The sequence below is a fragment of the Prinia subflava genome, chromosome 1 (assembly GCF_021018805.1).
Source record: "Prinia subflava isolate CZ2003 ecotype Zambia chromosome 1, Cam_Psub_1.2, whole genome shotgun sequence".
Classification (NCBI taxonomy): Eukaryota; Metazoa; Chordata; class Aves; order Passeriformes; family Cisticolidae; genus Prinia; species Prinia subflava.
In genome coordinates this window covers 37,366,039-37,380,541 of record NC_086247.1, presented here as the reverse complement: position 1 = coordinate 37,380,541, position 14,503 = coordinate 37,366,039, and the positions used below count along the sequence as shown (strand labels likewise).

The following is a 14,503-nucleotide window of genomic DNA, read 5'->3' as shown; positions in this document are numbered from 1 at the left end:
GCCTGTTTCTTAGGAAAATCACTGCCAAACCCTCACAGGGTGTAGGGGAAACTGAGGATACGTTATTTGTCATCTGTGTGTATTTATTTTTTCTTCACATTTGAAATCACAAGCACAGCCTACATCTACTGGCACACACAGGAGATTAAAAGAAAACAGGAATTAATCAAAATTACTATTTTTAAACTGTAATGTAAGTATAAAGGCTAAGAAAAGGAGTGAAAAGGGCAAAATGTCCCTGTCTCTATGCTGCCAACTTTCAGTATCAACCTAATAGTAAGAAACTAAACAGCCACACAGTTATTACTGTCAGATTCATAGGTCAGGCTCTTCACTGTGCCAAGTTTGTGCTCAGTGTGCGAAGCAAGGCACACCACAGAGCAGCTTATTGTTCCCTACCATGTTTGGCCCCAGCAAACATGTAGGCTAAAGTGCCCTGGGTCTGCCTTTACCTGTGCTAACAGAAACAAATATACTCTCCAGCCTTTCTTTCTCCTGCCTTTGAAATATGAAAGCCAGGAAGGAAAAAGCCAGGGTTTTACTGCAAGATTCTCCAGCCTACCTTCCCTCTGGGTTCTTGCCAGCTCGAGAGGGTGTATGTGCACATCTGCATGTGCTTTTACAGCTCCACATTTAGATAGGGTGAAGCTTGGAAAAAAGACTGGACCTTGATGGATAGTTGATGATATTACAGACTAAAAATATCATCAGGAAGACAGAAAACACAAAGAGCTATAGGTTAAGCATTTAATTCTGGAAGTGTTATTTATATGACAAAGCATTTAATAAAAGCATGTCCAGTTCCAAACTGTTGCCTGCAATCTCTTGTCTTGGATTTAAAACCAGACTGTTTGTATGTAGAAGGTTTTAAATCACCAATTTAATTTTCACTGGTAGATTCTCTCATGAAGGCAGAATAGAAAACACTCCTTCCCCATTAATTAGCCAAGTCTTGTTAATAACTGATTTGTATCCCACAGTCCTCTGTGTTTCAAATGTAATGGTCTGTCTTAAGATATGAGAATCTGCAGCTGCCTATTATCTTCTTAGGTCATAATCTTGACCGTAATCCAGCAAGCAGTTGTTCTTCCATAATACACTCCTCTAGGAAACTCAGTCAGGTTTTTGTTTTCCTGTAATGTTGGCTAAGCTTCCTTTAAGATAATAAACTTTGTTATGCTTCTCCAACAGTTTTCTCTTGAATTTCAAGTTTTCAGATTGCATAATAGTGTGCTATACTTTTCTCCTCTTCTCCTAGTTCCATGAGCTCCACAAATTCTGCTAAACTTCAGCTGTCCCCCAGTTCAGTTCATTACGTGGCTTAAAGCTGGGCCAGCAAAAATTCAGGAATGACCAGTATCTCATTGACAACAGTGTGCCTATGGACTAGGGCATCAGATAGTCCTGTGGTTAAATTACTGAAACAGGATTTACAACCTAAGATAGGTATTCCAACACTACGGTGTCTGAAACTCTTACTAGAATTTGAGCATCTAGGAATGGTGAGTCAGTTCTCCACCACTTCTACAAAAGGCATCAAGTGTGACCATGGCCAAACAATTTAATCCCTTTGAACTTGTTTTCTACCAGTTCCTTGGCAATAGCAGAACTCATCTCCCTTGCACTGATGTTTTAAGGATTATATTGTTTGTGCTTGCGATGCACTCAGGCATAACAGCAAATACTTGTGGAAGCCTCCTAAGGTTTTCAGATCTTACATGATATACAAGTTTCATCGTTTACCTCTTGAGGGCTATGAGTGCACAAAACAAAAAATTTGGGGCTAGCATCAGAAAGCTATTACTTCTGTTTTTACAGTATTTACTTATGCATTGGGGCCAGTCTTGGAACTGTTCCTGACTCAAGCATGCAGCATGGAAAACAACAAAATAAGGAATCTCCTTTCCCTCTCTTCAACAAGTGATAACTTTTAGATAGAAAAACAGTTAGGCCTAATGGTTGGGGCAAAGTGCCACAGAAAACCAAACAGGAAAACCAAGGCAGCAGGAAACCAAAGAAAAATACGTCCAGAGTGCCAGCAAGGATCATGGCAGAAATTAGAAAAATATGTACAACTGAAGCAAATCACAGCAAGGGCACACGGCCAAGAAAAATGGCAAAGACTTGAGCAGCAGTCTTGTTGAGCTCCAAACTAGGTCTAAATCCTCTTCAGAAGTCCCATCTGCTAAGAGACTACAGAAGGTCTTCTCCCACAGCAGTTACATAAGCAGCCATTCTGTTAGAGTTGGGAACAGAGTTTTCTATAAGAGTTGTCTGATAGCAACCTCTATATCCATGAATACAAGCACTGTCAGCAAGACAGCTGTGTAAGAAAGTAGAGTAAGGAGGAGGCAAAGCTGTAAATCTGCTCAAGGAATGGAAAAGGATCCCACCTTTTTAAAAATTGTTAGAGGATATACTGTTGCTACCACAGGCAGGGTATGCTAAGAGCTCTTCTGTCCAAGGTTACACGCCTGCCTCCACAAGGATGCAGTGCCACCAAACAGCCTGCCACTGAGCATCTTACCTTATGCAGCAGAGCTGCAAGAAAATTTGATGTAAAACCTCTACTACACAAAGGCAAATCACAAAGACTGCCTGCAGCTTTGGCAGTACTAAACCAACAGACTGAGATTAGGTGGAACAGAGAGCCCAGAGCTCCTCTCTTCAGTTGCTCCTCATTTTCTTCTCATTCTCATTTCCTTCACACAAATTTTCTCCTCTTGCAAAATTTTTCCTGTTAGTCTGTCCTATTCTACTCAGTCATTTTTAGTTTGAACTATTTATTTCTTCAATGAATACTGAAATTCTCCATCCTGTCAGAAGTTACTAACCACAGAAGATTGCAACCACCACCTCAAAAGGGGTTTAGGTGCATATGGGCCACAAAGCTTCTCCACACGAAACTGAAATTACTTTAAAAACAGACAAAAAGATAAAAAGGCTACAGTACACACTGTTAACACCTCTTTGACCTGGTTTCTGGCACCTCATACATCTTCCACAACCCAATAAATATATTGTAGATTTTGCACAGAAAGGAAATCCTTTGTGCCACCTCTAGAAATGTATACCTTTTTCCACAGGGCTTAACTTAATTTTTTTCAGGTGTTGGACAAGATAAAAGCAGGTTTGTGCAAGTACATCAGCCCATTTTTGCACCTGCTTTCAGGAATTCACAATAGAAAGCACATAGCTACACTCCTGAAAAATAAAAGCTGTATGTGAGTGAGCAAAACAAGGGCCAATTGAAGCTCATATTGGCAAATTACCAAAAAACAAAGTATATCACAGAGATTGCATGTGCCTACTTAGGTCAAATTAACCCTCAACAACAATAAAAACATAACACTGAAAGAACTTAAAGCATTAGCAATCTCAGGAGTCATAAGTTGATCATGTGTGCTTTTACAATGATGGTATTTTTTTCTTTCTCTTGTTGCTGGTTTCATGTTTTCCTGTATATTGGGAGGAGACAAAGACTTGACAGCTTTGTCCCACCACAAAAAATCCAAATAGATGGCATATCATTTAGGGGATTGCAGAGTATATTATACACAGAAAAATGCAGAAAAATACTTAAACACCAACACAATTTGGACTAGGATCTCACATAACATGATTCACTGACAGTCCTGGAATTGGTGCTAAGACCAATTTTGCCCACAGAGTGCTGTGTAAATCTAAGTATTATTGTTACGTTCCTAAATGGCATCTATACAACACGTAAAAAATTGCTTTTGTAGAGATCACTGAGATTTAAAGAACAAAACTGAAAACATCTGTTTGAATGTTGGCATGATTTTCCTGTATTTTTCCACAATTCTGTTCTCAAAAATTAGACATTGTCCAATGAAAATATCCACTTTAAATAATTACTAGTCTTATTCATAATCTGACAAGGATATGGCTATTACACAAATGTCATCATTTCCTTGTAAGGCACACTGTGTTTAATCACAGCTAAGTGTTCACCTGCAATAATTCCAAAATTTAGAAGATTGTCCAAGACTATTAGTAACAAGTTAGTGTTCCACCAGAAAACTTGGACAGTGTCTGAGCAGAGTTCCAGACCTCAGCATGACGCTACATAAACTCTTCTGGAATCTGTTCCTTTCGCCTCCTGTTAAATTCGTAGATATCCCTCATTCAAAGGTCTTGTGCTGCCAATATGAGTGGAATTAATTATTTTTTTCACAAGCAGGCAATCAATACAACCAACTAAGGCAACAGGATTGGACTATCTTTCAGAATTTATTACTTGGATCATAGTCCTAATAAAGAAACTACTGTCATTGTGGTTTGAATTCTGCTTCCATTCACATCTACCCAGTCCTTCTGCAGCTTGTAAGTCTCTGAATATAGAGGGAGAGACATGCTGGCAAGCACACTGTTTCCCAGGCCTTCTATTACAATTACAAATACTCTGGTTTAATTTTTAGTCCAGATAAGGTAATAGGAAAATGATTAAAAGAGACAGCAAAGTTAAATAGCCTCGGAAAAAATATTAAAAGTTGGCAAAAAATAAACTTCTGTGTTGAAGGAATGATACTTTCTCTCCAGAAATGCCAGAAAGGGGATGCACTGTGTGCAGATATCTCATTTCAGAGCTGGGCACAGAGAAAACCCCACACCAAAGACTGTAAAGGCTTTAGTAGGTAAGTGTAATGTTAACAGCCTAACCTGAAGCCCTAAAGCTTTAACTCTGTTAGAGGAGTACTTTAGGCACCATTTCTTGTTAATAAAGGAAAACATGATTTAAATCAAATCAAGGGTAGGATGTGTGTTTTGCACTATGTTACGTTCTCTGCAGCAGGTATTTCAGTTACTCTGAAAGAGTCTACAGAATTAATTCATCTGCTTTTTGTTATGTAACAGAAAGGGACAGTTTTTATTCCCATCCAGAACTGATTTTGGTCCATCCAGCAACTATATTTTCTTCTGTTCTACTCAAAAAATGTAGGACAGACAATAATAGTTTTTAATCATCCTGCACATCTTGGAAACATTTTTTTAATTATTTTCTGCCAACCCACTTCTACTGAGAGCTTTCACAAGGTTTGCAGCTAATGTAATCCTACATTTTAAAGAGGATGGTTTACAGAGAATTATCCTCCTGGTAGTATTGCAAGTAGTGAAAGGAACCTTTTTATTTTCCCTGATAGAGTTTTATTTCACAGCAGTGGCCTGGAAACAACTGTGCCTTTATGGTCAGTTAGTGCCTCTGGTCACACCACCATTTGACCAACTAAGAGGAAGAGACAACTTTAGAGTCCCCTTATATTTTTCCCTGTTTCCCTTCATTTCAAAAGTAGTGAAAATATTTTTTCCCATAAACCTGTACTGATGTTATCATGTGATTTATCATGTGATTTACTTCCTCCTGCTGGATTTAATTTCTTTTTTGACTGTAAGTTCATTCAGCCTGGCACTATAATGTGCTGTGCTTATACAGAGATCAGATACAATGGGAACTCTTTTTTAGCTGCTCCCATTTCACTTCCTTAACAAAAATAAATAGCAGCAATTTGGAACTCCTGTCCTCTTCTATCTCCCTGTTATACATCAGAGGTAAGAGGAAGAGTCAGTTTCATTAGTTCATTTGCTTTTCCTCCTTCTCCAAACCATACTCTTGGCATCCAGGAGAGGTGTAAAGATGCCAAACAGCTTCTCTTTTTCTTACACCTAAATCAGCTTCAGGTAAATCACATGTGTAAAAGTGGATTTCACTGCTTTGTGGAAATTTGTACTGTAAGGCACAGATATTTGGTATCCTGTTCCATTTGCTGGCAAGAAATAGCCTCAGTGTTAAGACCATTACTAAACATTTAGCAGATGTCATGGCCAAGGCAACTTTGGCCAAAAGGGAAATAGCACACTTTTACATGCAGTAGAAGTAGTTGGTGAGAAGGATTTCTAGAGAAAGGTGCATAAATGTTTCCTTCCAGTTCCTGGCCAAAGGGCAAGAGCTGTCTTCATGATCTTGTTTTCATGAAAAAAAGAGAGAAGTACTGATATATACATCCCTCTGCTTTTCCTTGGTTTAAGAAGAGGTGTTACGGTATTTACTTTTGATAAATGTTTTTGTTTTGCTGTGCTTTCCCAACCTATTGCAAACCCAGATTTTTCTGTGAAAATGAAAACACTGGCATATCACTGTCTACATTCTGATTTCTTCAGTCAAGGAAGGTGGAAAACGCATCTTTGCTGAACCTCATATAAGAATAAAAATAAAAAAAGACAGCCTCCAAGCCACATGAACATTTTTGGACAATATGTATTAGCTGAAGAAGCTATTCCAGAGGTTACACAAGCTTTGTAATCTAACCAACTTCACCATAAACCTACATATCCTAACCACATGCAAAAGCCCTGGCTGTGTAATAAGAAATATGCACCAAGAAATATGGGATATTACCCAACTGATACAAGATACTGCCTAACTTCTTTTATAGAAATTACGGTACCAAAGATAAAGAGACTAAGGAAATAATAGAATATTTGCCTTCCAATCTTTTGCAAGAGTGAAAAATTACACTTTTTCAAAATCATTTACATAGGTCATTAAACGAAAATCTGAAGCTGTTTCACAACTATTTTTTCCAGTGTAATAAAATAAAACTGCATAGCCTTCAGCCCTAAAAAACCCAGACTGCTGCTCCAGTCAATAATTAGTCTCAGATAGTCATCTTGGCTCTCATGAAACTAAAAGCCGATTTTTGTAGAACTGCTCAGGTTTTAGAATAGAGTAGTAGAGTGTGTAATCTAGGCCAGCCTGTTGTGTTGGTAATGTACCCACTTAAACCAAGCACTTCCATTTTCATATCACTGCTTATCTCCTTGTTTTCCTCTCAAAAGACAAGATAATCCCTGTCACTTGCCATGGAAATAATTTCTGATTCCTGAGAAAGATGACCAACTATATTTGTTTCACTTGACAAAGACCCAAACTTATGCACTTGTTGCTCAACATATTTCTAGGCATGCATTGATGCACGAACAACTGCTTGCTTATTTTGTACGAAAGCATTAACTACACCAGATTGCTTGGCTGTAGCCAAAATTGTAGGCAATAGGCATCAATTGTTGTTTGTGTTCAGTAACCAACAAACTTAGGCCAGCTGATTAGAGCACGGTACTTATAACACCAAGATTGTGGGATCAATCCTCATATGGGCCATTTACTTAAGAATTGGACTGGATGATCCATGTGGGCCCTTTCCAAGTCAGGATATTCTGTCTATCTGTGAAACCCAGTAGAGATCAAGGCAAATATACATTCAGAATATGATGATTTCCAACAACTGTATAAACCAATGCCAATGTCAAAAGCTAAGAAAATAAGATTTCTTGGTCCATTGATCAAAGCTATTGTTAAAAAAAAGAAAAAAAAAGACAAGGCTATGCGTGGAATGGAAGAAGCAAGTCTTTCATTCTGAAGTCTCAGGTGTGCTACATAAACATTTACAGTGGCCACAAGCACCCGTCTTATTATTGCTCAACTATAATATTTGATTTGGACAATTTGAGAGGGAATTAATATAACAGCCCTTTGTGCACATAGCAGAAGGAAACGCAGTTTATCTTTAAAAAAAAATTGCTCTGCATTTTCTTGCAACCTGGGGACGAAGATGACGAATTGGCCATTTTCTGCCATAAGAATTTATCTGTTTACAAAATGTAACACTCACACTGTACTTAAAGTGTATTATGGGTCAGGTTTTTCTGCTAGAGAATTTTAGCATCAGTAATTATTTCTTGGAAGTTAAGAGTTTAGTTGAAAGCTGCTTAGATGCAGGAAATAGAAAAACACTGGCTTGATCACCTCCAGGTGATGTTCTTCAACTGTGCCAGAATTCTGTTTGTGCAGCTGCTGTACAGCTTTTAAAGTAGGTGAAGAATGAAATCCCTTCATGACTCATTAAGCTTGTTGTTTTGTATCTCTGGATCAACCATGCTTTTCTCTGGACTGATCTGGTGTAGATAATTCTAGGTTTTCTGCAGATTATCAGTAGACTGTTCCCACGTACCACCAAGACTGCTTGCAAGTGATCTTTAATAAACAAAGAGTCAGGAAACCCTGATAGATTTCCAAGTAAGTTCTCAGCACAGTTCATATGAATATTTCTCAATCATCACATACTGGATCAGCCTTGCAGAAAAGCACTAAGCAGAGCTATTTTATAATGAATTGGCTATTTCCTGCCTCAGGGGAACACGGCAGTATCCTGAAGGTCTTACTGCCCACATAAATCATATTGTATATATTATGCCAGGTAACCAGGATGCAGAAGTCATTCCCTTGTTTTCTCTTTGGTTGATGAGTCTTACCAATTCAAGCAATTCTGCATTTCCAGGACGTGCTTGGAATCAACCTGCAGAGGGGATCTACACATAGATGTGGCACTTAGGGACATGGTTTAGGGGAGGACTTTGCCAGTATTAGGTTTATTACTGGATTTGTTATCATAAAGGTCTTCTCCAACCTAAATGATTCTATGATCTGACTCAATTCAACCTGAAAACTCCATATGAGTAAGTTTATATATGAGGGGTTGCGATAGACCAGTGCAAAACAGCAAATAGCAGAGACCAAAAGCTGACCCACAACTCTTATAGAAAGTATTTGAAAACCCTAGGAATTAGCTGGATGTTTTAAGTCCACAAGATTTTCACACTTATTTCTGCAGTAGTTGCTTTAATAGTCTTTAATATTTTTATATTCTTCTCCATAAGACAGTTCTATTCTAGTAGTCAGGCACTCATGAACACAACAACAAATTTCCCAGCACTGAGCACAGGGAAAAAAAGAAACCGTTTCAGACTCACAAGGGATAATGGCAGATAAATGAGGCCAAAATAACTTAAAGAGCTCCGAAAAATCTTGAGTTTCTTTAAAACAAATAGTGCACAATGAATGAAATAAAAGATGCAAAGCTGAAGTCACCAAACATCAGGGTTGGCATCTGTGAAAAGTAGTCTTCCAAGCCAGGGGCTAAGGAATACTCCAAGCCATTCCCTGATAGCTATAAGCAATGGGACACTGGGAAGTGAAGTAGTATGACAAACTGCTGCTGGAGAGCAGGAGAAATAGGACAAAGCACTTTGTGTTGCCTATAAAACGAACCCCAGGAAGAGCTGAATTTTTTAAGACTGCATTATCACTTTCCTTTTATTTCAAAACTGTGTACTTTTTTCAGATCTTGCAGAACATATAGAGTACTATCACATAATCTTCAATTTTCCAGTATGTAAAGCTGTTTCATGAACAAATTGCTCTATACTTACTCCAAATTGACCTAAATTGTTATTACTCACCATGGAAATATTTCCAGTGGCTAGTTCTCCCCATCTGTAACTATTAGTCAAGGTGACATAGGAAGTGTTAAAATGGCAGATCTTGTTAGAACACTAATAAGAAAGAAGTTAATAATTCTGCAAGTTAACTTTACGACCAATTAATCATACAGTGTGATGAGTGCTGGAGGCATTCTATTTCAGATGCATATCCTAATTTACCTGCACTAAAGCACACCTCAGGAAGATAGCTTTGTGGTTGAAATGTAAAGCATGCAGAGCTAAAAGGAAGTCGCTTTAGGGCTACCAAGAATTCAGGCTAGGAAATAAAATCTTTTGATTTCACGGGTGTTATCCAATGCAGTGCACTCTTACCTCCATGGGAAAGGCCTTAAAATTAACTGTGTGCTCAGAACCCCGCTGGTTTTCTCTCCCCCAGTGAAATCGGACATCATGCAGTTCAAACTCGTGTCCCCGAGGTAATGGCCCCCCTATTAACACTGGGAAAGAAGATAAGTGGTAAAAAACTTGCCTTTCAAAGCAGACAATCCACTGAATGTATTCTCCAAATACAGCAAGGAATTTGTGGCAATCTTCTATATTATTAGTGGTACCAGAGAGGAAAAGAGTTAAGTTGACAGACTTGTCGCCTTTATTTCTGGAGAACTTTGCAGGTACAGAACATGAATTGAGGCAGTTATGAAAAACAGTAAAACTGCTGTCATACTGAACTCTTTGTTTTATGGTGCAGAACACCAAAAAAGAGCACTGCACCTTTACCAGTCAGAAGAGGGAACGTTTATTTGTCTTATCAAGACATTAACTGTGTGCTCTAAACAGATGGCAGGGGTTCTGAATTGAACTGGGAAGTTACCTCCAAGTTGTCCAAATGTTTAATCTCCATCACCTATATTTACTATGGGTCACAGAAATGGATAGAAAACTTTTGATTGCAAATATTTTGCTAGGTAAAGGTGTTCAGTCACATACCACCTGTCAGGCTTCTGAGATACTGAATGCTTCCATACTGAAATGTAATCAAACCTACACACTGGAGCACAAACAGCACACTTCATTTACTTAGAAACAGCTTCTAGGCACCCATGGGTTTTCCTTACTTCAGTTTTTTAAACGTCTGGAATTTCTTAAAAGCATCTGTCCACAATCACAACACACGCAAAAAAAATGTATATAGTTGCTCAGTACTTTTGCATTAATAGAGACTTCCACCAGAAGCAGTAAAAGCAAGCAATTGTGAGGCCAAATCTTCTATGGAATTAATCAAAGAAAACATTTCACCCAGGGATTTCTGAATCTGCTTTAGATCAAATATTACACCACAAGCTGGAGGTAACTTCCCACTAAAATCATTGAATATTGGCTTCTAAGCAGGGCTGTTTTATTTAAGGGCATTCACAGTCTTCCCCAGAGTCCATTAAGTTCTAGCTTACATTTCATAGACTTGAGATTAATGTTTTACAATCTCTGATAATTGATAAGGATTATTTAACTGCATGAAATATAGCCTTAGGGAATTAGTTCCATAATATATAGCTATTTTGACACACAAACTGAGTTTGGAGCACAAGAGGTAGTGTAATATTAAAACGTATGTTTGCTATTGAATCATATTACAACTGTACAAACACAAAATCAAAGATATGTAAAAAACCTGAAAGAAAACAGATAAATTATGGTTTTCATAAGCACTTACACTTGAGGAAAAAAAAAGTCAGATATTCCAATTAATCCTCCTTTAATAATTCTTAACACCTAATCTAACAGCCATTAGAGTTTCTAAAATGAAATGTCCTAAATGTAGTTGTAGATTCCAATTTGCTTCTTAACCTTGTTTTATCTATATTCTGTCTATACCTATATCCCCTAGAGGGAAAATCTACAAATCTGGTGAACACTCAGGGAAACAACCAACTGAAGCATTTAAGAAATCCAGACAAATAAGAAGACTCATGATATCAAATTAGTGCTCAGTTAGGACAAAATAATAATAATCAACTCAATTAGGAAAATTGAGCCTTTTCTCTGTTCTAAAACATTGCTCTGAGAAAAACTGTAACTAGAACAAATGTTCTCTATATGATGTAGTTCTGAACCTCCAGGAGCTTCAAAGAATTTAATTCCAAGGCTTCAGTTAGGACACTGATCCCATGATAAAACTATTTCATAGTTGGTCATGGTTCTTCCACCTAATGCACAACACATATTCCACCATCAAAATGAAAGCAGCTGTGAAAATGTTTGCATTTAAATAATGAGAAGGAACTGAGAATTCAATATGGACTGCATGTCTTGAATTAAAGGATAAAAACATTCACCAGTAACGACAAATTTATTTTTAATGTGTATCTTAATCAGTTTACTTTTTTCCATAAAGAACTTTTTCTTTGACTCTTAACATTACAGTAGATGAGGATCTCTTGCACATTAATTGGACAGAGTTTCAAAAGAATTCAGTGCTCAATAGTTCCCAACAAAATAATCTGGCTAAATGGATTTGTCATCAGAAATCCCCTGTGAGGAAAAGAAACTGCAGGAGTTTCTGCAATCCCTGAAAAATGGCCAGAATACTAGGCAAGGTTCAAACTCAGCTTATTAACTCTTTTCTCCTCTTGGAAGGTTTAATAAAGGTCGTCTTCTCCCTCCCAAATTATTCCTGGTTTACAAATGGAAAATGGGAAATTACATAACATTAAATCTAAGGAAAAGCTGAAACTAAACCAAGATTTCCTAAATCATAATTCCATACTTCAGTCAAAAACTTTTTCTCTATTTCACACTTTCTTATAATTCAAGACCCATCTGCCTGGCATCACATTGTATTCAAGTATAAAAGAAGTCTTTCCTTTTTTCTAATTCTCTTTATGGTTTTAGGTGTTTTGATCCCGTCTTATTAATTATCACTACTAAGTTACAAACTGCCCTTGGGAAAGGTAGGATGGAAGGAGTTGCATTTTGGCATGCAAATGATGAGGTCACTCGTGGTCACTCTCACTTCCTCCACAGGAGAACTCAAGAATTCCTGATCCTGCTGGGAGAACCTCATCCCTTGGGAAAAGAGCTCTGCTTCTGATGAAGGCAGTAAAAACTGACAGGAAGTACAACATTTCTATTTTATTGCAAATCTGCAAAATTCTGTGGAAAGAAACGTTCTGTACTCCAAAAATACATGGAAATTATCATAGAAAGGAAATTATAAAGGAAAGCATCATTATTCAAATAACAAACTCTTCCTTTTTAAAAAACTGTGTAAAACTGAACTGACTTCCTCGCTTAGCACAGCTGTAGTTCCCAGTACTACAGAGTTCTCAGAAGGAAACAAAAGTTGGAATGTCTCATGGTTTGACAATTTTCAGACGTTTAAATGCCCCCAAGGGGCTATTACTAGCTAAGACTGGTTGGAATAGCATGGTGGCTCTTCCAAACACATGGTAAGAACTACTCTAGTGCTGGAAAACAAAATGGACTTCTTTCCTCCTTGCCTCCTTCATATGGAATAGTTTACCCAGATGAAAAGTCTGGATAAGATGTTGCAACTTCACTTGGAATTGTTTCTTTTATTATTTGCTTCTAAATCATACTTGATGAGTGACACCAAAAATGTCACCCTTTAAGAAATGAGGACTGCCTTCTACTTGGTCCTCATCAATACTGTGAGCATGTATAACTGGTGTATCTATCTTAAGCTGTCCAAGTCTGTACTTAGTATTCAGAACCCACTCAAATTAATGGGAAAAAGCACTTTTAAGTTACATGGTCTTTGAACCATTAACGAATCTTGCCAGCTGTACAGAACAGTTTGCACTACACTGTCTTAGCAATAGTCTGTGCTGCTGAAGAGTGCAGACAGCTGTTAATGCCCGTGAATCGGATACCACCACCACAAGGGGAAATTCTGGACATGCTTCGAAGCAATCTCACTGACCATCCCGTCTGGCATCGAAATCTGCAACTCCCATTGCAACACTTGCTCCTCTTCCTACCAAAGTCAACACTCGCATCGGGCATAGTCCACGCTGAATGGGCACAACTGCTCGCTGCTGGGAAAGGCTGCTTTTCCCTACACTCCAGGACCTAGGTACAGGGAGTCTTCAGGCAACACAAGCTTTAGCCGGGAAAATCAAGGCCAGGTTTCAGCATACCTGATTTTGACTTCAGGGCAATCTGAATGGAATGCCCGTCGTTGATCACTTCACAGTCACGACACACCACGTAGTTCGGTGACAAACGCACTTCCAGCAGCGAGGGGTCGTATTTAGCTTCTCTTGAGTTCAGGTTAATGGGCGACTGGTACTCCCCGTTAGCATCGGGGAAAATCAGCCCCCACTCCACTCCTGAGGCACAAGGGAAAAGGGGTTACGGGGGACCCCCGCGGGTCAGACAGGCGCTGCCCGCCCGCTGCCCCGGCCCGGGAAGGGGCTGCTCGGCCGGACCCCGCGGCTCCGCGGCGCTGCCCTCCCTCCGGCGGGGATGGCCCCGCCGCCCGCTGCGGAACGGCCGGGAGCGGACCCCGCTGCGCTCCGCCACCGAAATTCCCACACCGCCTCCTCCTACCCCGGCCGCGGACAAAGTTTCTCCCGGCGCTGTCGCCGGCGGCTCCTCACCTTCCTCGTAGCCCCACTCCGGAGCCTCCTCCCGGCGCGGCAGGGGCTCGGCGCCCTCGATCAGGCTCCTGTCAGCCATGGGCGGGCGCCCCGGGAGCGGCCGGGCGGGGTGCGCCGAGTGCGAGCGAGTGCGGGGCGAGGCGGGCTGGCGGCGCTCGGCTCCGCGCCCGGACCTCCCCCCGCCCTCCGCCCTCCGCCCCCGGCCGGGGGCGGCCGCCGGCAGCGCCGGGAGCCGGTGGCTGTCCCAGCGAGCGGGAGATGAGGTGGCAGCGGGCGTGCCCGGCGGGACGCTGCTCCCCTGATCCTCCCGGCGTGTTCCTCGCCGTCCTCCGCGGCTGCTCCCCCAGCCCGGCGAGTGGGTGGGTGTCTCCACTGCTCCCGCTGCCCCTCCAGCTGGGCACAGGCGCTCCGTGCACCCGGGGACACCCGGGGAGAGCAACTTCAACGCGGCGAAGGGCAAAGCCCGGCCACTGGGGAGGAGCAGCCCAGGCGCCGGGACAGGTGGGGGACTGCCCGACTGGAACGCAGTTTGACATCGGGTCCCACCCGCTGTGGGTCCTGGTGGGACCAGACATGAGCCAGCA

General features: G+C 40.5%; 1 protein-coding gene across 1 annotated transcript in view; it reads right to left on the bottom strand.

The window, feature by feature from the left end:
- CA8 (carbonic anhydrase 8) overlaps window positions 1–14,141 on the bottom strand; it is a 49,179-nt gene extending 35,038 nt beyond the window's left edge. The window contains exons 1-3 of the mRNA XM_063393528.1: window positions 13,920–14,141; window positions 13,458–13,649; window positions 9,673–9,797 (exon numbers count right to left, since the gene is read on the bottom strand). Of these exons, the coding sequence (XP_063249598.1) occupies window positions 9,673–9,797; window positions 13,458–13,649; window positions 13,920–13,998 (396 nt within the window). The 5' untranslated portion in view covers window positions 13,999–14,141. The remainder of the gene's footprint in view (window positions 1–9,672; window positions 9,798–13,457; window positions 13,650–13,919) is intronic.
- Between the last annotated feature and the right edge of the window lie 362 nt (window positions 14,142–14,503).